Source organism: Podarcis filfolensis, assembly GCF_964270895.1.
Source record: "Podarcis filfolensis genome assembly, chromosome: 3".
NCBI classification, from domain to species: domain Eukaryota; kingdom Metazoa; phylum Chordata; class Lepidosauria; order Squamata; family Lacertidae; genus Podarcis; species Podarcis filfolensis.
In genome coordinates this window covers 22695737-22723527 of record NC_139606.1, presented here as the reverse complement: position 1 = coordinate 22723527, position 27791 = coordinate 22695737, and the positions used below count along the sequence as shown (strand labels likewise).

The 27791-nt window shown below is 42.7% G+C and overlaps 1 protein-coding gene across 2 annotated transcripts in view; it reads right to left on the bottom strand.

Annotated features, from left to right (window-relative positions):
* Positions 1-26349, bottom strand: part of MFSD2B (MFSD2 lysolipid transporter B, sphingolipid) — a 32912-nt gene extending 6563 nt beyond the window's left edge. The window contains exons 1-10 of one of the 2 annotated variants that reach the window (XM_083607309.1): positions 26214-26349; positions 22122-22247; positions 19769-19893; positions 9547-9670; positions 6788-6866; positions 5856-6019; positions 3970-4063; positions 3746-3867; positions 1786-1869; positions 1158-1238 (exon numbers count right to left, since the gene is read on the bottom strand). In XM_083607309.1, coding sequence (XP_083463435.1) covers positions 1158-1238; positions 1786-1869; positions 3746-3867; positions 3970-4063; positions 5856-6019; positions 6788-6866; positions 9547-9670; positions 19769-19893; positions 22122-22247; positions 26214-26282 — 1068 coding nt within the window. In that variant the 5' untranslated portion in view covers positions 26283-26349. Of the gene's footprint in view, positions 1-1157; positions 1239-1785; positions 1870-3745; positions 3868-3969; positions 4064-5855; positions 6020-6787; positions 6867-9546; positions 9671-19768; positions 19894-22121; positions 22248-25784; positions 25909-26213 lie in introns of those variants that run through there. The other variant, XM_083607310.1, reaches the window with a different exon arrangement.
* Positions 26350-27791: the final 1442 nt, after the last annotated feature.

The window sequence follows — 27791 nt, the reverse complement described above, 5'->3', positions numbered from 1 at the left end:
AGCTAGACAGCTCTGCCTATAATAACCAGTGTTTCTAAAACGAAAGAGTCAACAATCAACAGAACTCTGAATGAGAAATACACACACTTGAATTAGTCTGTAATACTCAGCAATAGACCTTGTTTCACCACAAGAGAGCACTCAAACAATACAAGATTGCATGTGCACAGATTAAGCACAGCTGCAGTGTTTACCCACTTGGAATCCAAAGCACCCAGATATTTATAAACCAATAGTGCCATAAAATGGGATTTCCTTGTAAAGAAGGAGTATGACCCAGCATTCCAGAGGCTCACACTAATATTCTTAAAAGCTTTGCTAACATAAGCAGAGAAGCAGGAAATAAATTCACGGCTGATGTATCTCTGCTCTTTGCAGACAAATGATTGTAGGTAGTGCTTGCTCTTAGCCTTCTCATTAATTGTAACAGAAAATCTGCACTTACAAAGTATCTTCCTCCCTGACACAGTTCAGGAACTCCTGATATGCACAGATTTTATAATTAGCTCATTTGGGTAAGCAATTCTATGATATTCTAAACCAGAGTGGTGACAGAGAACCTTGATTAAAGGCATGAGAGAATAAGCCCTTAGGAAAATAAAATGCTCTAAGACTTCATGTTATAAATTTCAGAAAGATAAAAGTACCAGGTTGACCCATTTAAGAATGTTCTAAGTGTGCTTTATACTATACCAGCCAAAATCAAGCAGTTTGCCATCATCAACATTCCCTGTAGTTAAAATTAATCAAGATTTCCCTTATACTGGATTAAACAATGGCTTAAAGGGAAACACTGGCTAGTCTCTTGAAGACTGCAGGAAAGAATGCAATGTTACCAGAAGTAGCCTTTAATTAACCTTGCGTTATATAATCTACACCCTACCTATCAAGGCAGAGTATAGCCCATAGTGCGAAGGAGAGAATGATCCAATCCAAAGTAGGAGGGAATGCAGGGAAAATGAAGACAAATCTGAACGATAACCAGAAATTGGGAGCCCATGTTGGCCTGACTAGGAAAAGAAGCACAAAGGCCAAAAGGGGGAAGGTGTCTCAAGTTTCAAAAGCACTGTTAAAAATGTTTGGTGCAATCCCAGAAACGGCTATTTCTAAAGAACAAAAATGCCAGCTTGCATTTAGTGCCTCAGTTGCTTACTTACTGATATCCCACCCGCAGTAGTCTTTTTGCCGAACTTGTTCAGAAACCATTGCCAGCATGGAACGCTCAGTGCTGCAGATATCTATGAATGATGAGAAAAACCATTACAGGAGAAAGTATGCTTCATATCAAGGGGATCAAGGAAGCACCATATGAATAATTGCACACATCACAAAAAGGGAAGGGCACAAACGAGGCCATATGGGTTCACCGCAAAGCAGTTCTCATAGAATCATAGAACTGTTATCTAGTCCAACCCCCCTGCAATGCAAGAATCCTGCCCAAAAAAACCCCTGGGTGGACTCGAACCACCAACCTTCTGGTTAAAAGCCAGACACACTAACCCACTGCACCATCTCTATCATGTGAACTTGATAAACATGGGTCAAAAAGCTGATCAGAGAGTTAGCAAATAATGTTTTTAAAACGCAAATCAAACTCAATGAATTTCACATCCTGCCCAACTTCCTAGCTGCAATCCAGATCATTTACTTGCCTGATGACATGAAATTAACCCTGGGTGTGGCATGATCCAGGGTCTAAATAGTGATATGCATACCATATTATGAAAATAAGAGCGTAAGAGCAACATACTTTGCAAAGGGGCTCTGCTTTGTCCACATGCTTACCAAGACAATCAGCACTAAATAATCAATGTGGTTGTGGAGATTAGTTGCAGCAGAACAAAAGAGGACAAAGTTGTTTTGTACAACCTGGAGAGTTGAAGACAAGAGGAGGAACAAAACGATAAATTAGTCACAAAGCAAACGTGGAGCAGGGTTGATTAATCAAGGCCATTTAAATGGTTTAAAACCAGATTTCCCATTTACAAATGCTGAACAAGAGCGCATGTGAACTGATTGCTATAATAATTAAACACATGCTGGCTGGCAACAAGACAAAGCTGCTACTAGCAGGGAGCATAATCAAAATCTCTCATTATGCATGCCATTTAAACAATGCAAATATATATACATTCACTTTTTGAATATATTAAAAACAACAAAATTTGTTCCAATATAGGTACATTTAACATAAACTAGCAGTTGTGCAGTTAGGTAATTTTAGACTATCTACGTACTGTTACATACGCTTCAGGTTACAGACTCCGCTAACCCAGAAATAGTGCTTCAGGTTAAGAACTTTGCTTCAGGATGAGAACAGAAATCGTGCTCCGGTGGCGCGGCAGCAGCAGGAGGCCCCATTAGCTAAAGTGGTGCTTCAGGTTAAGAACAGTTTCATATTAAATACGGACCTCCAGAATGAATTAAGTACTTAACCCGAGGTACCACTGTAATGGTCTTATAGAGAGTTTCCTCTATAGGTGGTAGTGAATTAGTTCACTAACATCAGATAAATAACCCTTCATGTGTGCAGCAAACAGAGGGTTATCACTGGCTTATCTCCCAACTTTCATCAAAATGCCTGAAGAAATACAGCATGGTGAAGAGGTGGATACCTGTGTCTTCCAGGCAGAGGCTGCCCAGTTTATATCCCTGATAATCAACATCTTTTACTCCAATGAGGACATATTTATGTGGGAGATCATTTCCAGTGCCACCAATGAACTGGACAAGATCCACTATAAAAGTATGACAGACCCCTCAAAGTCAGTCCACAATGACTGGCAGTGTCTCGCCAGGGTTATTGCAGATTGCACAGCTTGAAGCAATTGGATGCATAACAACTGGTTCATTTTGGAATAAGCCATTGTCCAGACCCATAAGTTTGATTCAAAGCTTTACTTGCAGAACTTTATTCAAAACAGAACAAAGCACAGTAAATGATACATCCAAAATATCCGTAAGGTCATGTGCAATGGCCAGCACAGGCTCAGCTTCTTAGAAATAAAATAACATAATCAGAGCTGACAAACATAGCTCTCTCTCAAAGACTCCATTAGCCTGTATTCCAGCCCCAAGGCTGTTGAGCTCATTTACGTATCCCTACCCCAAGGAGTCTGGGAACAAAGACCAAAGGCCACTCCCTTTCAAAATGGTGATTTGCAATTCAATACCTCTCATGTGATCTAAGGTTAAACACAAGGTGTTAGCTAGCAAGAGAGGAGTAAGAGTAAATTATCAACTCATCTAGGAGCTTAGAGAGCTTAATATAGCCCCATGGAAAATCCCCAAGTTAAAGCGTTCAGTAATATACATAGGCATTCTCCATTTCAGTGTGAATTGAACAATTATACTTAACAAGGGTTTCAGGCAATGGACATTTCCAGCCCCACAGGGAGATGCCAGGTATTGAACCTTGGACCTTCTGCATCATCATCCATTGCTGAGCTAATTGGACTGCTTTTGGATAAGCTGTTGTTCAATTATTGTTATATTTTAAAATGGTATTTGTACTTGTTAAAGAGCCAAAGAATGAGTTTGGTAGAAGGAACTCTTGAGATGGTCCAACCATCTTGAAGTGGGGGGAAATCCACTACAGCTTCCAACTTAACACCGGTGGTTTGTAACTAACTAACTAACTAACTAACTAACTAACTAACTAACTATATATATATATATATCCGGGTTCTTTCATAGTTCAGGTACAATCTATGCTGCTGCAAATCCTCTTATGAACTAGAATTACCTGAACAGCTGTTGAAATCAGGAGAAATGATGCTGCAAGTTTCACATATGGTCCACACATCAGTGCAAGTTTGTGTCCCTTAAGAAAGGGAATTTGTTGGTCTGATTTTAAGGCATAAGGATCTATAATGAGTGGAATAAATATATAAATGCATATATGATACCTTGTTTTTAAAGTAGGAAAGAAATGTATTAGGAATGTTTGTTGCGATTAAATAAACTCACCTACTTTTTCTCTCACTCCAGCGCAAAGGGCAATAATGCCAATGAGGTATAATACTGATATTGTTCCTCCTGCAATCATGTAGAGTTTTTTGTTCTAAAAAATAAAAATAGGTGGTAGTGGTGATGTGGGGTGGAAAAAGGGAATCAAATTTCACTAAGACTATATAGGTGAGAAAATGCTTGATACAAACAAAATGAATATATACATATATAAATATATATATATATATTTGAAAATCTATGAAGCACAATGGGTAGAGGGGCGAAAGGATTAGTTTCTAAATTGTACTCTGTATTGCTTAATGTAACTTATGGATCTATGGAACCTCTTAAAAAGATATGGGAACTAGATACTGGTACATAAATTTTCCCCAAAGATTAGAATAAAATTTGGGATTCACAACCCTTAAAATCTGTTTCCAGTTTTCTCAGGGTAAACACCTTAAAATTGTTACACAGATGGCATCACACTCCTTTCCAAATGTCAAAAATGTTTTCTTCTGTATCACTTAACGGTTGGAGAGGTTGCAATAAACTTGGCACATATTATCATTTATAGTGGGAATGTCAATTGGTGCAAGATTTTTGGAACATAAATTTGATAGAAATGATAAACATTACTAAAGAAATTGTTGTTTGCTGTCCAAATTAATATTACTGAGTATTTTTTATGATAACAATGTAAATATATTGTCAAAAGAATTGGTCTTATATATCATCTTGGGAGCATGAATAGTAATTGTAACTGAATGGAAAACAACCCCAAATCTTAACACTGGACACTTCGTACTGATCACTCTGGAATATAGCTATAATAGAGAAAATCATGCAGAATCTGAGGTTTTGACAAGGACTAGAACCTCAAGAAACATTTTATATGATTTGGCATTCCTTTATGACATATACAGTACAACGGAACCAATACAATCCTTGTCACAAGCCAGCAAATCTGGAATTATACTTGATCTGATAAAGTTGATAGTCTTTACCTGGACTTTATTATTTTAACTCATGTACAACTACTCATTCTATGTTATAGTTTAATTTTCATCTTCATCTTCCAGTTAAATAAAAAACTTTACACTGAAACTTTACACTGAGCCAAAATTCCACCTACATATGTAATCTATAAAGTTGTGGCCATTTTAAATCCAGATTGTTGTCTGTTTCAGTTTGTTCTATCACACCTCACTTTAGTCACTGCCTAGGGGAGGGTGGCACTGCGACTGGGACCACAACTCCCAGCACACATCAAATGCCAAACATATTTTATTTTATTTATTCAAGATGTGTGCGTGCGTGTGTGCGCGCACACACACACACAAACATACAGTGTGTGTGTGTGTGTGTGTGTAAACCAAAGCTTCTCAGTGGTGTTGAACAGATAATTAGAAAAATAAGATTAGCAGACAATAACTGAAATACTAACATCCCTCAGAAGTAATGAATACCACTATCATGTTTAGGCTCAAAATTCATTTTAGTAGGGTTACCATGTTTCAAAAAGTGGTTGACAAAGATGTTGAGCCTCTTCTTTTTTGCCAAAGTGGTTGAGCTTTTTTGGCAAAACTGCCCCCCCAAAAGACAATCTTGAGCTATTCTTAAGGAAAATCAGCAAAAACAACGCTGCTGACATAGGTTGCCATACGTCTGGATTCTCCCAGACATTTTTCCAATTTCCACCCAGACACTGCTTCCTACTACAGTATTCCGGGTACATCTAGGAAATTCCAGATGTATGGCAACCCTAATTTTAGGAAAGTTCCTGTCCCAATTCTATTGCGATTGCTATTAAGAAAATCAATAACATATCTAGACAGTAGGATGGTGAAATACAGTATGCTCCTTCCCCCCTGCCCAAATCTTTTGAAAGCTTTTCAACTTACTGCCTCAGACATGTCTGGAACACTGGAACTGTTTCCGTACAGATCGGTGGGAGAGTCCATGTTATCCACACTATCGTTACAGTGGTCAGAGCTGTGAGCATCGGAGACCATACTGACCTGGAGTGTAGCTCCAAGCAATGTTCCAAGACCTTCAAATCCCATTCCTAAAGTAGGGAAAAAAGCCCACTTCTTTTTAAACCTGAAATGGTGGAACAGCTGCCAACAAGGTTCAGAAATAACTGAGCACTTCCCTGTTGTGATGTCAAAAGGTTTTTGTGACCCCCGCCACAAATATTGCCTTTTAAATAAAGAAATAAAACTGCTCCCAGCTATTCTTGCTTGGTGACATCCACTAGGGGCCAGGAGGGTTGACCATGTGTCAATGTGACCCTTAGCTCAAAAAAGAAGCTACCCACCCCTCCCTTGAAGATTATGAGCTCCTATAGACAAGAACAGCCTTTCTGGAGTGATCTGTCTTCCAGTATAGTTCAAGCTATGTTACTAGAGGCTACATTGAGTCATGATCCCCCCTCTACCTCCGTCTTCATGCTTCAATTCCTTCCCTGCATCTGAAACAGGGGGAAACAAAACTGAAACCAACTTCAAACAGTGACTTCCAGTTCTAATTTGGAGGGCAAGTGTTAAAGGAATTTGCTAATTTGGATATAATAGTAGCAATTGTGGTTTGCCTGAAACGTTAAGGCAGGGAGAGAATCAGGGTGTGGAAGGACAGGAAGGAAGGGGATGGGGAATCATGCAATTCTGAGGCTTGCTTACAAAACACCAACCCATAGTTTGGCAACACAAGAGAACTGAGCTTTTCTGTTTTTCAATACTAGTCCCACCCCTTTGCCACAGCTCCCCCAATATGTTTGGGGGGAGGGGAGTCTCCAGAGCATCATGCTACATGCAGCATGCTCAGTAAGACTCACGGTATGCCGTTGCTGAATCTCGTTCCTTCTGGTCTGCACTCAAAAACATGACGAGAGCTGTATATGGTACATGGAATAGCTGTAACAAAAGTACACACACACCAGTTAGGAAAATGCAGTGTTTTTTTCTGGGGGGACGCAGGGGCACGCATAGCCCTAAACATTTTGTGACTCTAAGTTTGGCTTCATTGAGGGGTAGTATTTCAATATGAGTAGGAAAATGAGAGTACCCCTCAACATTTTTTAAAGGAAAAAAAGCACTGGAGAAATGTATCACTTTAGCAGCCTGCTTTTCATCGTAACCAGAAGGCTTGCCATGTAGTTAGGCCCAGTAATCCTGCTCCTTATGAGGCATCCTGTACCTTTCTCCTCCAACCTTCAAATGTGCAATAGCTCAAAAAGGAAGTAAAAAGAGCCTTAGCCATCCTTGGAGGCAGGAGTTTCTTCGCTCAACTCCCCGACAATTTTTTTCTGGTCCCCAAAGACCTCACTCGTTTTGACGGTTGTGGCTGTAGGATAATCAGCCTCATATAACCAAAATTCTTAAGTGTAATTAATGCACGAAAGGGTTAGTGCCAGAATAAGCTGTCCTGCCAGGCTTAGCTAGGTCACATACACCCTACTTTGGCAGAAAGGAAGTCTAGTCTATTGTTCCCTCAGTCTACCATGCGAACTCTGGTGTGTAAAGAGGTCTGAGCTTGGTTCCTACAAAGCCATCTTTGTGTATCTATACAAATTATTTAGGAACTTCCACCACTTTGGAACTAACCTAAGTCTTTACTGCCTGTGTTTTCTGAATGCTGTATGGAAAAGCACATGATTCTGACCTTTGAAGAGTTTGTAAGTAAACCATGTTAACTTACTAATGGATGGTATTTTTCTAGTCTAAGGGAAGTGGGAAAATTTGGAAGGAACTGAGAATGACATATTTTAAGGTATAATGGCCTGTATTTCCGTGCTTTACCTTGCTGCATGTTTTGTGATTTTAAATCACAGCAAAGAGTACTCTCACCAAAGAGTACTTGCCCCAAACCTGGATCTGGACATCCAGGAATTCTCCTTTTTATACCTATCTTTTCCTTTCCCAACCAACAGTGGCAAGGTAAATAAATAAATAGACACAGCGCACTGTGCACAGTCCAGTGCACTGATGGGGAGGTAGATTACCCCCACCCTGGTCATCAAGGAAATCATTTTGTAAGTGTGGACAGAATGATACCCCCCCAGCTGTTCTGAATGGCTCAGCTGAGGCTTTGTGTGGCAGGGTATGGGTTGGCCACACCCTTCAAAAGCATATATCCCCCCTTGCAAAAAAGAGGAGTTGGCAAAAGGTGGATGCAGCCCTTAGACCAAAAATGGGTTAGCTACCCTTGCTCTAGAATTTCCTGAAATGCTGCTCTGCAGGAGGCACAGATCCCAGGTGTGTTGACATAGGTCTCCTAAACACAGGATATAACCTACCAGGAAAGCTCCACTGCTCATCCTGGATTTAAAACTTTAATATTTGAAGCAAGCATTTATGGTAAAAAAAACGACAACATTACTGTTCAGAAAAATTAAGGGCATTTTCAAATATGAACTAGAAGAATGTTCTGCATTTCTTATGTCTATAATGCTAATAGAAAACCTGCACTAGCTAGAACTAAGTACCCATTCAAATTAAAAATTGGCCTTCCCCTTTCTATCCTGATCAAGCATGCACAAAAATGATGAGATAAATACAGGGGTGCTGTTGGTATATATCCGAAAATGCCCACACATTGCCTGGCAAAAGGGTATGAGGAAGTTTCTTCTTCTTAATTCTTTTTTGTAAAGATGAATATTTTACCCCGGATGACTTTTCTGTTCCAGCGGATTCCCCCACCCCCCAACAAGGGGATCAAAGAAGGAAGCTTCCGGATTGGCAGAAGTGTTAACTACTGAGATTAAAAGGCCCAGAGCAATATCCCAGAGTCCTCTTAGATAGCAGTCAGGCTGTGGCACCCCCTTGTGAAAGTACGTTTCCAAAGCCTGAATAGGTTCTATGGAGGCATTAAGGAAATGAGTACAACTGAGCACAAATATGGGTACAGAAAGTATAATAAGCTGTGAGGCATATTTGTACTGTGTGATGAATAGCATTTTGCGAGGGTGGAGTGCACCTTCATCCTAAAAGAACAACAAAAAGTCACTCTAATGGAGGGCATTGTTGTTTGTTGACCTATTTCCAAACAGATTTATAGCAAGGCAACTGAGTAAATATCTCAGATGAATAAAGAAACACAAACTCATCTCTTACTTCTAAAAGCCCATTGTTACAGTATAAAGGCATGAGAATTTAACAGAATTTAACAGCTGTACTGAACCTCAGGCATATATGCTTATATGTTAACTAAGAAAACCAAACAATCACTGGTGGCTCCCAGCAAATATTTCTTTGTCTTTGTGACATATTATTTCACGAATGTTGTCTCACTGATGCAATAGGATCTAGAGTACTGTTTGTATCTTTCCAAGATATGCAAAAAAGCCTTTGCGATGTGGTAGCAGTTCTACATTAAAATATGATGTACAGCAGCTTTCATTAACTGGCCTGGTGAAATCCCTCTGTACTTTCTAAATTAATCAAGTTACACTGCAGAGGTGCAGTTCTTCACTTCCTAGCCTATATGACCAAATAGTTGTCTCGTTCTATATTAGAAATAATTGTGATCCGACGGATGCGATGTCCAGAAGCATCTAATTGCAGAGGAAAAGGGTGTCAGTATTGATCAACTTACTGTACTCAATGCCTGGAAAAGGCAGAAGAAAGCCATATACCATACATCTTTTGCTTCTATAACGCTTGGGCAGTACCACAGGAAGAAGTAGGACACAATAAGGAAAGGTGTAGTACCCAGTAACCTGGAATAAAAACAATGCGGTGAATGCCAAACATACCTATGAACCATTTTGATTGTTAAAAAGCAAAACTAAAAAGGGGATAAAATCTGTCCGGTTCAAATTCAATACTGTATTGTCTGCACCATCTCACATGTCTAATTTTTTAAATATTCTCTATGGGCATGGTTGTTATTATTTCTTTACATATATTTTATACAGCATCTAACAAATTTAGCGGCTTAATAAACAATATGATTATTTTTACTACTATTACCTCACTCTGCTTAAGACACAGGAAGGGCTCACTATTGCTCTATTATCTATTAATGTAGACGAACAACCGTACAAGAGACGAAAGCCTCTCTATCACTGTCACCTAAATACAGTCCCTCTTTAGTCATCCCTGTGTTTTACGATGCTGGAAGCGATTCAGCTGTCATTTATTTAAATGGCAATGACTCCGAGGAAACACAGACCAGCCCTTCAATAGTAAACATGGTTCTAAAGGCAACCGGTAAAGTGACACTCAGGGCTGATAAGCTGCATGTCATTCAAGGCTTGTGTAAAGCTGGGAGACAGAATCTAGTATATTCTAGCTTTGTTATGTGCAAGTGATGGGCAGATGCAATTAATTCCGCAGAGTGTGACCTCTAACTACAGCAGAATTCTCCAGTGTACTTGTAAAGCAGCCGCTACACAATGTAATTAGATGACCACGGACACTATTAACAAAACCCTGAAACGAACAGACAACACAGATTAATCCTTTCAGAAGAGTGCTATCTGCACAGTATTTTCTTATACATTACATGAATGGGACTGGGTATGTCAGCTGATGATTTGCAGCAGGGGATTGGCGAGGGGGAGGAAAGAGGTGGAATGCACTAATTCAGTATAATAGCTCTTCCATTCTGTTGTAAGGGATACAAAGGCATTGTTAGAGGCTGGCATGATGGACTGCAAGGAAAGCACCCACGATGTGGAGCAGGGCACTGAGGTTAGGTCAGGGTGGATCATTAATCCACCACAACAGAGTGTGACAACACAGCATTACTGTATCCCATTCTAGATTTGCCAGCCCAGCAATTCAGAGGGAAGGCCATGTATTTTACAGACATACATAATTTCCACAGTTCAATCCATGCTCAAGGCAGCTTACATCATGAAAAAATACATACCGTATTTTTTGCTCTGTAAGACTCACTTTTTCCCTCCTAAAAAGTAAGGGGAAATGTGTGTGCGTCTTATGGAGCAAATGCAGGCTGCGCAGCTATTCCAGAAGCCAGAACAGCAAGAGGGATCGCTGCTTTCGCTGTGCAGCAATCCCTCTTGTTGTTCTGGCTTCTGAGATTCAGAAAAAAAAAATTCTTGTTTTCCTCCTCCAAAAACTAGTTGCGTCTTATGGTCTGGTGTGTCTTATAGAGTGAAAAATACGGTAACTACAATGTGACAAAAGTAGCCATCCATAGTAAATACAAAAATACAAAATACAAAACCAAACTGAACAATTTCCACATAAATCACAGCAAAAGATCCAAAGAAAAAGCAGCAACAAGAGCAACAACTCCCTCCCCAACAACACCTCAGCTGCCTCAGGCCCTCCCAAGTCAGGTGTAAAAAGGCCAGAACTTTGTGGGATGCTCAATTCTCATTTCCAGTAGAAGAGCCAGTCTGCCCAGGTTAAGTACCTTAAGACAAGGGCCAGCATCAAGGATCAGCATGGGTGGCATCTGCTGAGGGCTCACACTCATGCCACACTCATTTTACAAGGCATTGACTGAACTTCCTTGCTTTGGTCACATTTCTTGTGCTATTTTTGCAGAGCTTTTTTCCCCAGCTGGAACTCGCTGGAACTCAGTTTCAGCACCTCTCAGGTGGGCGCATAGAAAGACACCACTAGCTATTTGGATGCAAGTTATATTTAGGAATAAGATGCAACATTTATCTGGTGACTTAAAACAAACAACACATAAAACAAATAATCCAATACAGTCATACCTCGGGTTGAATGTGCTTCGGGATGAGCGCATTTGAGTTGCGCTCCGCGGCAACCCGGAAGTAACGGAGCGCTTTGCTTCCGGGTTTCGCCGCTTACGCATGCGCAGATGCTAAAAATGACATCACGTGCATGCGCAGAAGCGGCGAAAAGCGACGTGCGTGTGCACAGACGTGCCATTGCTGGTTATGTTTGCTTCTAGATGCGAACGGGGCTCTGGAACGGATCCCATTCGCATCTAAAGGTACCACTGTATAAGATTACGGAACAACAACAACAACCTACCAATACCAAATCAACACTGATCATGCAGACAGCAGTACTAAATTAAACTAAAGTTGCCATCCTAAACAGGAGTAAGTACCATTGAACTCAATGGGGCTTGTCTATGAGTAAACAGATATAGGTCTTTATCTGGATGTAAGTCTAAGGAAATTACAGCCTAAAGAAAAGCCATGCTTTGTCCACTGAAAAAATAAACTGTTGGGGCCTGACAAGCCTCCTTAGAGCATTCTGCAGACTGCACAGGAACCAGACTCCTAGCAGCTGTGGGGGCTTCAGCCCCCAAATAAAATATTTGAGGGGGATGAATGTTGCCATTCAAATGGTGTGTGTACACCATGTCATGTGATCAATTATGTGGACTGGGGCTTACCTGGGACCCTACAATATTTTATTCAAGTTGGCACACCCCTGGCAGAGTGGATGCCACCAGCTACCCACTGTACCTTATTTGGCAGTAGCATCTGGAACAAGGCCTCAGAGACTAAGTGGAGAGCACAGGGAGTAAGATGTCTCAGATGGTGTTCCTTAAATACCAGGTTCCAAGCCATCTAGGGCTCTAAAAGTTCAAAACAGCACCTTGAATTTAGGTTGCAGTTACAACAAAGCTAATGGTGGGAAGGGAAGAATGAGAACATGTTTTTCTTGCCTCTCTCTCAGTTTGTTATTTCACATACCTGAAATGCAAGTGCAGAACTTAGCACATGGTACAGATCTTTCTGGGTTGTATTCCCCAGATTGTTGTTGCAACTTAGTATGTAAAGAAAATTTGCACATAGAAACCTAGCACATCTGGGAATGCTAAGACAGAACCCTTCTCCCTGATTTCCCCCCAGTTGCATGTGTGAGAAGTTAAACTCAGGGCACATAAACGCTGCAGGGTAACGTGCATTCAGCGCTAGATGGAAGTGACATTTGGGGGTGCTACACACACAATGCCATCCCCATTTCGTCCCTGCCCCACACTGTTTGGCAATCTGCTAGAAGAGCTATAATGCACTTCTCAAGTGCTTGGTGCATACATGTGCAGCCTTGCATCACTCCCGTGTTCAATTTCTCCATGAATGAAACAGGCAAAATAGAAAGCGGTATAGTAACTTAGTAGCCTCTGTATATTGATACAGTGAAACCTCATGTTACGTACTGTCCTCCTTGCGAACACTTCGGGTTATGAGCTCCGCTAACCTGGAAGTAGATGCTCCCGGTTGCAAACTTTGCCCTGGGATGCAAGCAGAAGTCACGCACCAGCGGTGCACTGGCAGCAGGAGGCACCATTAGCGAAAGCGCGTCTCATGTTAAGAACGGTTTCAGCTCAAGAATGGACCTCCGGAACAAATTAAGTTCGTAACCGGAGGTACCACTGTATACATATCCTCTGCATATCATCATACCGGCTTCCAGGCTTTCAAGAGACTGTGAAAAATACACATATTTTTAAAAAGTCTATGGAAACTATAATTGAAGGAAGGGGGATAGAGAACACCATTGTCATATGCTAGTTTGGAAACATGCCCACCTGTGTACAGTCAACATGGATAGTAGCTGTCACTTTCAGATGATTTTATTGCACAAAGGTGTATACAACGACACACACACACACACCATACGAAAGCATACTGTAATATAGGCTACAAAGAGCTAAATTTCATGATGGCTCTGTTTAGTTCAGCTAAATTTTCATGGTTCAAAAGCAACAAAGAAAATTTGTAAAAGTTTGCAGATGTCTAAGAAGCTGCTGTGCCTTTGTAATGATCATATGTAATATTTAATACTTAATGCTTAAAATTCTACAAGGCAGGCTTAAGCAGTATGTGGACCGAGAACTCCCAGAAGTGCAAGCTGGATTTCGAAGGGGCAGAGGAACCAGAGACCAAATTGCAAACATGCGCTGGATTATGGAGAAAGCTAGAGAGTTCCAGAAAAACATCTACTTCTGCTTCATTGACTATATAAAAGCCTTTGACTGTGTCGACCACAGCAAACTATGGCAAGTTCTTAAGGAAATGGGAGTGCCTGATCACCTCATCTGTCTCCTGATAAATCTTTGTGTGGGACAAGAAGTTACTGTTACAACTGGATATGGAACAACTGATTGGTTCAAAATTGGGAAAGGAGTACGACAAGGCTGTGTATGCAGAATTCATCATGCGAAAGGCTGGGCTGGATAAATCCCAAGCCAGAATTAAGATTGATGGCAGAAAGTGTGGAGGAATTAAAGAACCTTTTAATGAGGGTGAAAGAGGAGAGCACAAGATATGGTCTGAAGCTCAACATCAAAAAAAATAAGACGGCTACTGGTCCCATCACCTCCTGGCAAATAGAAGGGGAAGAAATGGAGGCAGTGAGAGATTTTACTTTCTTGGGCTCCATGATCACTGCAGATGGTGACAGCAGTCACGAAATTAAAAGACGCCTGCTTCTTGGGAGAAAAGCAATGACAAACCTAGACAGCATCTTAAAAAGCAGAGATATCACCTTGCCAACAAAGGTCCGTATAGTTAAAACCATGGTTTTCTCAGTAGTGATGTATGGAAGTGAGAGCTGGACCATAAAGAAGGCTGATCACCGAAGAATTGATGCTTTTGAATTATGGTGCTGGAGGAGACTCTTGAGAGTCCCATGGACTGCAAGAAGATCCAACCTATCCATTCTTAAGGAAATCAGCCCTGAGTGCTCACTGGAAGGACAGATCGTGATGCTGAGGCTCCAATACTTTTGCCACCACATGAGAATAGAAGACTCCCTGGAAAAGACCCTGATGTTGGGAAAGATGGAGGGCACAAGGAGAAGGGGACGACAGAGGACGAGATGGTTGGACAGTGTTCTCGAAGCTACCAGCATGAGTTTGACCAAACTGCGGGAGGCAGTGGAAGACAGGAGTGCCTGGCGTGCTCTGGTCCATGGGGTCATGAAGAGTCGGACACGTCTAAACGACTAAACAACAGACCGGTTCCAACCAGCTTGGATCGGTTCTAACCGGTCTGGACCAGTTCCACCCAGCTTGGAACGGTTCAAACAGGCTTCAACCGGTTCAAACAGGTCTGGAGCAGTTCCAACCAGTCTAGACTGGTTCCAACTGGCTTCATCCGGTTCAAACCGGTCTGAACCAGTTCCAACCGGCTTCAACCGGTTCTAACTGGTCTAGACCGGTTCAAACCGGCTTCAACCGGTTCAAACCTGTCTGAACCAGTTTCAACCAGTCTAGACCGGTTCGAACCAGCTTGGACCGGTTCAAACCGGCTTCAACCGGTTCCAACCTGCTTGGACAGGTTCAAACTAGCTTCAACTGATTGCGACTGGTTTGGACCAGATTTAACCGGTCTAGACCGGTTCCAACCAGTTTGGACCGGTTTCAACCAGTCTAGACTGGCTGAAACCGGCTTCAACCGGTTCCAACCGGTCTAGACCGGTTCAAACCGGCTTCAACCGGTTCCAACTGGTCTGAACCGGTTCCAACTGGTCTAGACCGGTTCCAACCAGCTTGGACCGGTTCCAACGGGTCTAGTCCGGCTGAAACTGGCTTCAACCAGTTAAAACAGTTCTGGACCGGTTCCAACCGGTATAGACTGGTTCAAACCGGCTTCAACCGGTTCCACCCAGCTTGGACCGGTTCAAACAGGCTTTAACCGGTTCAAACCAGTTAAGACCAGTTCCAACCAGTCTAGACCTGTTCCAGCCAGCTTGTACCAGTTCAAACTGGCTTCAACCGGTTTTAACCAGTCAGGGCAAGTTCCACCTGGTCTAGAAAGGTCACAATGACCTTAGACCGGTTCCAAACTGGTCTAGACTGGCTGAAACCAGCTTCAACCGGTTCTAACCGGTCTGGACCGGTTCTAACCGGTCTAGACTGGTTCAAACCGGCTTCAACCGGTTCAAACCGGTCTGAACCGGTTCCAACCAGTCCAGACAGGTTCGAACCAGCTTGGACCGGTTCAAACCAGCTTCAACTGGTTCCAACCTGCTTGGACAGGTTCAAACCGGCTTCAACCAGTTCTGACTGGTTTGCACCAGATTTAACCGGTCTAGACTGGTTCCAACCAGCTTGGACCGGTTCCTACCAGTCTGAACCAGTTCAGCTTGGACCGGTTCAAACTGACTTCAACCAGATCAAACCGGTCTGAACCGGTTCCAACCAGTCTAGACCGGTTCGAACCAGCTTGGACCGGTTCAAACCAGCTTCAACCGGTTCCAACCTGCTTGGTCAGGTTCAAACCGGCTTCAACCGGTTCTAACTGGTTTGCAACAAATTTAACCGGTCTAGACTGATTCCAACCAGCTTGGACCGGTTCCAACTGGTCTAGTCCGGCTGAAACAGGCTTGGACCGGTTCCTACCAGTCTGAACCAGTTCCAACCACCTTGGACCAGTTCAAACTGGCTTCAACCAGATCAAACCGGTCTGAATCGTTTCAAACCGGTCTAGACCGGTTCGAACCAGCTTGGACCGGTTCAAACCGGCTTCAACCGGTTGCGACTGGTTTGCACCAGATTTTACCAGTCTAGACCGTTCCAACCAGCTTGGAACGGTTCCAACGGGTCTAGTCCGGCTGGAACTGGCTTCAACCAGTTTAAACCAGTCTGGACCGGTTCCAACTGGTCTAGACCGGTTCAAACCGGCTTCAACCGGTTCCAACCGGTTCAAACCAGTTAAAACCGGTTCCAACAAGTCTAGACTTGTTCCAACCAGCTTGGACCAGTTCAAACAGGCTTCAACTGGTTCTAACCGGTCTGGGCAAGTTCCACCTGGCCTAGAAAGGTTACAACCAGCTTGAACCGGTTCCAAACTGGTCTAGACTGGCTGAAACCAGCTTCAACCGGTTCCAACCGGTCTAGACCAGTTCAAACCGGCTTCAACCAGTTCCAACTGGTCTGGACTGGTTCCAACCGGTCTGGACCGGTTCCAACCGGCTTCGACCGGTTCCAACCGGTCTAGACCGGTTCCACCCAGCTTGGACCGGTTGAAACAGGTGTCAACCGGTTCCAACTGGTCTTGGCAAGTTCCACCTGGTCTAGGAAGGTTACAACCAGCTTGGACCAGTTCCAACCAGTCTAGACTGGCTGAAACCGGCTTCAACCGGTTCAAACCGGTCCGGACCGGTTCCAACTGGTCTAGACTGGTTCAATCTGGTTTCAACCGGTTCAAACCGGTCTGAACCAGTTCCAACCGGTCTAGACCGGTTCAAACCAGCTTCAACCGGTTCAAACCAGTCTGAACCGGTTCTAACCGGTCTAGACCGGTTCAAACCGGCTTCAACCGGTTCAAACCAGTCTGAACCGGTTCTAACCGGTCTAGACCGGTTCAAACTGGCTCCAACCGGTTCAAACTGGTCTGAACCAGTTCCAACCAGTCTTGACCAGTTCCAACCAGCTTGGACCGGTTCAAACCGGTCTAGTCTGGCTGAAACTGGCTTGGACCGGTTCCAACCAGCTTCAACCGGTTCCAACTGGCTTGGACAGGTTCAAACCAGCTTCAACCGGTTGCGACTGGTTTGCACCAGATTTAACTGGTCTAGACCAGTTTCAACCAGCTTGGACCAGTTCCAACCGGTCTAGACCGGTTCAAACCGGCTTCAACCGGTTCAAACCGGTCTGAACCATTTCCAACTGGTCTAGACTGGTTCCAACCGGTCTAGTCCAGCTGAAACTGGCTTCAACCAGTTTAAACCGGTCTGGACCACTTGAAACCGGTCTAGACCCGTTTCAACCAGCTTGGCCTGGTTTCAACCGGTCTACACTGGTTCCAACCAGTCTAGACCAGTTCCAACCAGCTTGGACCAGTTCCAACCAGTCTAGTCCGGCTGAAACCGGCTTCAACCGTTGAAACCGGTCTGGGCCGGCTCCAACCAGTCTGGACCGGTTCCAACCGGCTTCAACAGGTTGAAACTGGTCTGAACCGGTTCTAACTGTTCTAGATCGGTTCCATCCAGCTTGGACCGGTTCCAACCAGTCTAGTCCAGCTGAAACTGGCTTCAATCAGTTTAAACCGGTCTGGACCGGTTCCAACCGGTCTAGACCGGTTCAAACCGGCTTCAACTGATTCAAACCAGTTCCAACCGGTCTAGACCGGTTCCACGAAGTTTGGACCGGTTCAAACAGGCTTTAACCGGTTCAAACCGGTCTGAACCGGTTCCAACCAGTCTAGACTGGTTCCAAACAGCTTGGATCGGTTCAAACCGGCTTGGACAGGTCCCAACCAGTCTGAACCGGTCTGAACCGGTCTGAACCAGTTCCAACCAGTCTAGACCGGTTCTAACCAGCTTGGACCGGTTCCATCTGATATAGTCCAGCTGAAACCAGCTTCAACCAGTTTAAACCTGTCTGGACCGGTTCCAACTGGTCTAGACCGCTCTGGACTGGTTCAAACCGGTCTGGACCGGTTCCAACCATCTTGGAGCAGTTCAAACCAGCTTCAACCGGTTACAACCGGTTTGGACCAGATTCAACCAGTATAGACCGCTTCCAGAAAGACATCTACTTCTGCTTCATTGACTATGCAAAAGCCTTTGACTCTGTCGACCACAGCAAACTATGGCAAGTTCTTAAAGAAATGGGAGTACTTGATCAGTACTTCTGAGAAATCTCTATGTGGGACAAGAAGCTACCGTTAGAACTGCATATGGAACAACAGATGGTTCACAATTGGAAAAGGAGTACAACAAGCCGGAATTAAGATTGCCGGAAGAAATATCAACAACCTCAGATATGCATTTGATGGCAGAAAGTGAGGAGGAATTAAAGAACCTTTTAATGAGGGTGAAAGAGGAGAGCGCAAAATATGGTCTGAAGCTCAACATCAAAAAAACGAAGTTCATGGCCACTGGGCCCATCACCTCCTGGCAAATAGAAGGGGAATACATGGAGGCAGTGAGAGATTTTACTTTCTTGGGCTCCATGATCACTGCAGATGGTGACAGCAGCCACGAAATTAAAAGACGCCTGCTTCTTGGGAGAAAAGCAATGACAAACCTAGACAGCATCTTAAAAAGCAGAGACATCACCTTGCCAACAAAGGTCTGTATAGTTAAAGCCATGGTTTTAATACAATTTAATATAATATTTAATACAATTTAATTTTATCCAGCACTAGAAAAGCTTCCTACAAAGGTAGTTTACGAGGAAAGGAAGAAATTCCCCCCCTATCCCATTCCAAACCTTGAGTAAGCTAGAAGAGTATCAATGTTGCAGCATCTGTTTCCTGTCAGGGCCTCATATATTTAACATGCTCTTGACTCTGGTGAATTTGTCTAAGCAGAGATAAACTACTGGACTCATCTATTTTGGCAAGCCATCACCCTTACCCACAACAGGTCTCTTGGCCATATATGCTTTGCTCTATGAAAGGCAAATGTGGAGGTTTCAGAGTTTAATCTACAAGTCCTTTTTCTAACTTATTCTCAGTCTGAAATCTAGAAAGAAAACGTTTTTCCCCCCTTCCCTTTCCATTGGCCACAACTGGGTAATTTTGTTTTAAGCTTGCACCTCTTTCTATCTGAGCAAGCTTGTTTAAAAAAAGAACCTGGAACTAATACGATTTCCCCAGGGGCAAAAAGAGATGTGCAAGAGTTAGTTTGTTCTGCCAGAGGCTCATAAGAATGAGCATAGCCAGCGTAAAAGGTAGACGAATGCCAAACTTCAGCAAGGATGGCAAGTACCTGGCTACCAATTGCTGCTATGCTGTGTACTTTTCCTTTTGCAAATCTGGAAAATGGATAGGTTTTACAAGAACATGTTCATAAAAATCAACTGACTTAGGGACCGGGCATGCATGTAGAATACAAAGGAAAATATGTTATTATCAGCAACCAGCAAAGAAGAAAATAAGCCAAACTACTAGCTTGCTTACCAAGGCATAAGTAGGCCAATTTTGGTCCGTTTGCTTTTACTAATAAGATAGCCGGCAACAGGGTCTGCTGCTGCCCCCCATGTCTTGCCAATAAAAAGCACCAAAGAAGTATAAAATGGAGTAATCTGAAAAACAAAAAAGGACACCTACCTTAAGAAAGGCGTAACCATTTCAAGAATCAGAGAGCACAAAATAACTCTCCAAAAATGTACTTCAGTGCATTATATAAAATGAGGGAAGAATTCTATTACTGTATTTTGTTGCTAGAGGTTTCATTTGTGCTACTGCTAGTTGGTTTTACTGTATATTTTGGCAACATTCTAGTTGTATGGAAGCTTGATTATATTTTAAGAAAAGTGAGATAGAAGATTAAATAAACATGGACACAACACCACATGCTGGTTGCTACTGAAGGCATAAAATAGATGGCTCTCCATCATCAGCGAGGAACAGCAAGCTAGCACTATGCTGATAATGAACAAAATAGCACAGTGATCCATAAACTGTGCTCCATGGACAGCTTTCAGGTGGTCTGTGAAATGGCACCCAAAATAAAGAGGTAAATTAAGGCCTTTCCAGAGCAAACAATGACAAATACTTTTACTAGCTAGTGACTGGGCAGTGATAGAGTCATGAATGTTCTGTCACTGAAATTCTGTCAGGCAAGAAGTTACAACTCAAAGTTCTTCTCCACCCCCAATGTACAGCTTCCCTTCAAAGAAATTGTGTCACAACCCAGAAGACTTTCAGTAAGTTTTCTACATAATGTATGCAATTACGGTGGTCTTCAAAGGATAGTCTGATCTATTATAATAGCACTGTTAAGAATTACTACTACACAGAATTTGAGGGCTGATGCAAACATTTTCAGAGCAGTGCAAGGGGTGTTCCTATAAGGCTGAATGCTGGCTGCATCTGTATCATACCTCGGGTTACAAACGCTGCGGGTTGCACGTTTTTGGGTTGTGGACCACACCGAACCTGGAAGTACCAGAACGGGTTACTTCTGGGTTTCGGTGCTCGCTCATGCACAGAAGCGCAAAACGACATCACGCACATGCACAGAAGTGCCAAATTGCATCATGTGCGTGCGCAGACGTGGGTTGCGAAAGCTGCAGGTTGTGAACGTGCCTCCCGCATGGATCATGTTCACAACCTGAGGTATGACTGTATATGCAGTAATCATGTGGCTCATGCAACTGGGGAAAAAACCAGGAATAGACTGCAGTTTACATGTCAATCACTCATTTGACCGTTTAATCATAAATTTGTCCAAAGGTCTGAACTGGCATTGGGGGGTAGAATCAAGCTCTACTGTGGAGACAGCTGCCCCTTCAAATGATTTGAACTTTACATTTTAAACTTTACATCTTAAATGAACCTCCACCACGTGGCTGTTAGGTGAGCAGTGGTCCATAGAAAGGGTTAAACAAAAATCCACAAAACTGCACACAGGTACGTGAATTATCCAATTCCATATACAAGCTGCGAGACATATTTGTGCAACTGCACTCAGGAGACATGGCTTGGGGGATCCATGACAGCTGAGCATGCTAAACCAACCCAAAGTCCTAAACAGATTACTGGAGGTTTGGTTTGGGCCGACGAGAAATGGCATCCTGGGACTGTTCAGGGGGTGGAAGAGAGGGAGACAGATTGGTTCACCATCACTTTGCTACCTAAATGATTTTGGGGGAAGAAGTGAGGATTTGGCTCCCCCTCTAACCATCAGGTTATTGTGGGATGTGAGGCAAATGTCCTTCATGCTCTTTTCCTCTTTTCCTCAACAATTCTTTGATGGCTCCCACTCATTAGTAAGTCTTTTTACTCCTAACGAGTTCAGCAAGTGCTTCCACAAATTTTCCTAACTGGAGATGTGTAAGAGCAAAGAGAGATGTTTGCAAGCTCAATTATCTCAATATTATTATTATTATTATTATTATTATTATTATTTTATTTTATTTTATTTTTAATACCACCCTATACTCGTAGGTCTCAGGGTGGTTCACAAGATAAAATCACTATATAAAAACACAAAATACATAATAAAAATTAAAACCACCACCACCACAATCCAATAATCCCCCGCAACACATTTCAAAAGGGTATAGGATGTCAATCAGCCAAAGGTCTGGTTAAAGAGGAACATTTTTATCTGGTGCAAAAAATGTACAATGAAGGCACCAGCCTAACTTCCCTAGGGAGAACATTCTGCAAATGGGGAGTCACTGCAGAAAAGGCCTCTTCTTGTGTTGCGATCCTCCAGACCTCTCGTGAATACCAAGTTGACACATATGACACTGGCAAGGATGACATTCTCTAACTTGTGCCTGGAGCTTACAAAACTACTTACCGTTGCTATATCTAAAAGAAAGATTTGCAGAAAGAAAGAGGTGGCACTGCTAGCAGCCTGGTTTGGAGCACCTCCAATGCCATAGCACAATTTGCTGCACACCGAAAGCTTGTCTTCATTGCTGAGCTGAAAAGGTGAAAAGACAGGCCAAGATCAAGTACAGAAACAGTGGCGATCAAATTTCAAAAAGTTATGAATAGATTCCAACTGCTTGCTTGCGCTCTCTCTCTCTCAACAGAATGCATCTGCTCTCCTAAAAAATAATTGACAGAGAAACAATAGGTCTGAATCACTTTTAATCAGGAGCCCACAAATATGGTTGCCATGGCGATCAACTGTGCACTGCAGCTCCTAGCCATAAGAAGGAATTTGTCTGCCCTTTTTTGTTTGTAAAGAAAATGTTTAAAATAAATTTGCCAGACCAGACTCTCCTACTGTCACTAATCTCGCCACACCCATTTCTGTGCCACCCCTTGCTGAACAGAAGCAGCACTGTTTTCAAACAGGGTTTTTAAAAATAAAAAAATAATAAAATAATACAGTGGTACCTCGGGTTACATACGCTTCAGGTTACATACGCTTCAGGTTACAGACTCAGCTAACCCAGAAATAGTACCTTGGGTTAAGAACTTTGCTTCAGGATGAGAACAGAAATCGCATGACGGCGGCGCGGCAGCAGCAGGAGGCCCCATTAGCTAAAGTGGTGCTTCAGGTTAAGAACAGTTTCAGGTTAAGAACGGACCTCCGGAACGAATTACGGTAAGTACTTAACCCAAGGTACCACTGTAGTGGCAATTGCAAGCCCTAATGCATATATTTAGTTTGTGTATTTTTGAAACATTGTTAACAAGGAACTATACATAGACGGGGTTATTTTCAGCTACTGATTTCAAAATCTGCCAGTCAAATAAATATCCACCCAGTCCCATGTTGTTGCTGTTTCATTATCAGAAAGGACCAGGATTGAACCAGCAGAAGTTTGAAAAGAATGAAAAAGAACTACAAAACATGGGACTCAGAGATAAAGCTATAGGCTGGCCTCATCAATGAGAAATGAGCACTGGAAATTTTGACAAACTCTCTGAAATTATCTTGTGAGCATTAGTTGGTTTCATGCTTTCCAGCCTTCTAAAATCCAACCATTTTCCATTCTCTTTGCATGTACAGTACTTGTTGGAATCCACAGAATTTCCAGTGTTCCATTCCTTCCTCGTCTTTATTTATCTATTTTATTGTTCTAAGGAACAAACTGGCTTATTGATGGATTAACTAAGTGGTTCTCAAACTTTTTTCTCTGGGCCACCCTTTTAGATTAAAAATTTGCTTGCAGTTTTTTTATTGATAAGAAATAAATTGGGAAACAACTAGAAATGTCCTCAGTATCACATGATGCTCTTGATGCATTCAGTAATACTGCATCGCACACAACACTCCTAGAATTGTACTATTTCAGGGACAACGCTTTTCCAGGTACTAGACCTAGCATTCAGTGCTGCTAAATAAATATTGAAGCACACCTGCTGTATCCAGCTCCTTCCGTCTCTGAACAGTGAAAACAGGAGGGAGTAATAGGCAACAGGACACAGTGGGAAGGACCATTGGTGGTGTGGAGAAAACATACTAGCCAAGAGGAATGTTGTCGGGGGAGGAGAAATAATTGTATCTGAGTTAGTTTTACTGTCGTACCTTGGATTTCAAATGCCTTGGCTCCCGAACAAATCGGCTCCCACACGATTGAAACCCAGAAGTGAGTGTTCTGGTTTTCAAAGGATTTTCGGAAGCTGAATGTCCGGAACGGCTTCCATGGCTTCCAATCGGCTGCAGAATGCTTCTGCAGCCAATTGGAAGCCGTGCATTGGTTTTTGAATGGTTCTGGAAGTCAAATGGACTCCCCGAACGCATTCTGTTTGAGAAGCAAGGTACAACTGTAATTTGCTTTAAGGATTATTTTGGATCAAAAGGTGGGGTAAAGTTAATAAATAAATATTTTTTTTTTGCAAGAAAACAATTGAATACAATATCTTTTGAAAAAATTGTACATTTTGCAAGGAGCGGAGCTTTTTATATTAAGTTGTTTGTTCAAAATTTGCTTCATTTGGAAGTAACCAGAACATATTTTAGGCTGCAGTCTGATGCACATTTATCTGTCCCAATAAACTCAGTGAGGCTTATTCTGAGTAAAATGTACAGGATCGCACTGTACGCAAAGTGCAGGTTTTGTACTGTTGTACTGCAAGACTTTTTCCTCACACTCTCTCACCTACTCATTGAATGAAAGCAAGACATTTAAAAGCCACTCGCTCTCCTTGCCCCACATTCTTCTTCTTCTTCTTCTTCTTCTTCTTCTTCTTCTTCTTCTCATTTACTTTTCACTAAGTTTGCAGGGGTTTGGATTATGGGTGTGTGATGGTTTATCACAGAAGAATGGGCAATTCTGTAGATGCATATTGTTTGCATTGCAATGTTAAACCAAAAAATCAAATAAGGTTTACATTTTTAAAACAGGCACCTATCTATAATATTTTGCAATTAATTTAATTTACAGAATGCAGTATTTTAAATTCAACTGGAGTTTCATGTCGTGTGATCTTTTTGTTTTGTTCATTCTTATTCTTAAAACTTCTCTCTATACTCAGAAAAACCTTACGCAGCCTTCACAATAGGTTAGCTACCACTTCATAAATCAGTTGGTTCACATTAATGGTAAAAAAAGGCTTCCCCACTCCTGCACCTGTTCGCCGATAAACCTTGGCTTAACTCCACCAACGAAACTTCCATCTTATTTAACTACCTTATCTGTGGTGACGCACAGGTATGCCTTTATAAAGGCTAGATTCAATGTTTTCCCATCAAACGTGTTGGGTAACAGACTCTCCAAAGGACAGATCTCACTCCTCTGTGACTGTAAAAGTGGATCTATAGAATCGTTATACCATATAATCTTCTGTTGTCCATTATATTCGGCTTCACGGTCCAAGTTTCTGGCCCCATATTTATCGAGAATTGCTGACAGACCTCAGGAAGCCCAAATAATATACTTATTAAACGACGAAGATACAAGTAGATCCCTTGCAGTCGCTAGATACCTGATTAATGTTTTATTTCAAAAGAGGAGAAATGGATCACTGTATGACTCTGACAGCTTAGCTAAACTTAAGTACCATCAATAAGTGCCAGAACTAAGACGCATACCCCCCAAAATCTGATGGATTTGAATTGCAGTTTACATAGAGGGAGCTTATTGTGTATAGTGTTTACTTAACTGAAGTAAAATTGGTTTTATATGGGTGTTTTAATTTGGAACTGTTTAAATTGTATTGTTTATGGATTATTTTGATGTATTGTTTTCGATATGGGCCAATGGCCGTAATAAATAAATAAAATCTAAATCTAAAAAAAAAAAAATCTTCCCCACTCCTGCTCTTTCTTTACACGTTTTGAGTGAGAAGAAAAACTATATTATTATATTATTATTATTATTACCCTTTATCCATAAATGTCAGAGTAGTTCAAAGCATTTTGAATACCCAGCAAGAAAGTCAATAACTTCTGCTGGCTTAATTTAACCTTGAAGTTGTGATCTTCAGAATGACATGTGAAGCTATGTTTTTGTGAAGAAAGAGACGTGGGAACTATATTATTGTTGTTGTTGTTGTTAGCAACCTTCATCCGTAGATGTCAGAGCGGTTCAGAGCATTTTGAATACCCAACCAAAAAGTCAATTACTTCTTCTGGCTTAATTTAAGCTTGAGGTCTGAAGGACACATGAAGCTACATTTTTGTGAAGAAAGAGATGCGGGGGATTACTATTACTGTATTATTATTATTATTATTATTATTATTAGGCCCGCCTTTCTCCCCGACGGGACTCCAGGCGGCTTACGGATTAAACAAAAACAAGTCTTGCCACCGGGTTAAATTAAGTAAAAGCACTTGATGGTGAGACTTGGCGGTGTTCCCTGCCTCGACGTGGTGTTTTTTTTTCCCGAGGGACGGACGCAAGTGCAGGCAGCTCTCCCCTCGGGGCGTCCCGGCCAGGCGAGGGAGCCGGGACGCCGCTCCGTGTGGAAGAAGGGAACTTTCTGGACTCACCTGTTCGTCGCAAGCCCCCTCCAGCCTCGGCTCGGGCAGCAGCGCGCCGCTCATTCTCGCGGCGGCCATCGCGGCGGCGACGGCGGCAACGGCAGCCCTTCGACAGCGGAGCCCCGCGGGCGCTGGTTCGCCCAGGGGCGGGGCCGCCCGCCCGGCGCTCTAGCCTCCCTTCGCCCGGGCGGGCAGGGAGAGAAGCGGCCCACGGGGAGGCCCCTCGCCGCTCAACATCGACCTAGAAGAACCGCCGCCGCCGGCCCTGGCCGAGTTGGCTTCTCCGCGGCCCGTGAGGCGCGCGTCCCTTTCCCGCCCCCTCCAGTTCCTCAGAGCCCACCCGGTGCTCAAAAAAAAATAGCCTCTGTGTAACTCAGTCTGCAACCCCTAAGTGCTTCTTGCCTCCGTGAACTGCCCTGAGACTTCCGGGGTATAGGGAGGTATATAAGTTCAATAAATAAATATGAAACCCATTGAATGCTGTGGGTTCTGCGCCCAACGTCCGAATGGAGTTTAGACGCCTCCGCGTGTTTTCTACACGGATGAACTGCCTCAACTTGGTTCCTCTGGTGTGGACTTGGGTCACATCCGTTGGATTCCTTTATTTTCTTGTATATAATTTTATTAAGTTTTCTGTTTTACGGTTTAAAATACTCATTTGACATCCTTAAAATATCAGTGGCTTCCCTTCTTCTTTCTCCATGGTTCATTTTACATATCATAAATCCCAGCGTGTTTTACAAAAACTATGCCATTATTGCATCCATCAAAACTTGTTTACACTGTTGAATTTATCTTAATGCTGCCAGCGTTTTCAGCTGCCAACACATTTCCCACATATTCAATAAACGTTTTCCAATCTTCCTTAAACATGTTTTCTTCATGTTCTCTTATTCTATATGTTAAGTCTGCGAGTCGTGCCTATTCTGTCAACTTAAATTGCCATTCTTCAGTTGGGACCTCGCTCGCTTTCCATCCGTTGGCTTCCTTTAAACCTTTTCTCTCTCAAACAATTCTGAACTGCAAGGGCCCACATTTATATTGTTGTATAAAACCCCTGAGCTTTGTGTTTACAACAGAAACTTAAGGAGCCCGAGCATGGCATTCAAACAGAATTGCTGGCAAAAGATGCGTAGAGGCCAATCTTTCCGGGCTAAACTGGGTATTTACACCTGCTATCCTCCAAGGCATCGCCTATCCTCCAAGACAAGGTATCTTCCAGGGTTATGTCTCTCCTCTCATTTTGCCTTCACAACAAGCCTGCAAAGTAGGCTAGTCCGAAAGGACGACGTCTTCAGATCATCCAATAAGCTTCATGGCTGAGGTCAGAGGGTTTTGGACATGGGCCTGTGCTGTTTCGCTCCAGCAATCTCATAAGCGCTATATACCAGGGATGCCAAGTTTTTGCATTGGAAAAGATTCAGCCCATTTTTTATAGCGCTGTGCCGTTAAGTTACCGTCAGAAACTCCTGAACCTCTCCAGCAGCACATATCAGATTTTACCACGGCAAAAAAGACTGATACTGATGGACTGGAAGAATAAAAATGGGGTTCCCTTGTACGACTGAACTGAAGACTTATACAAAC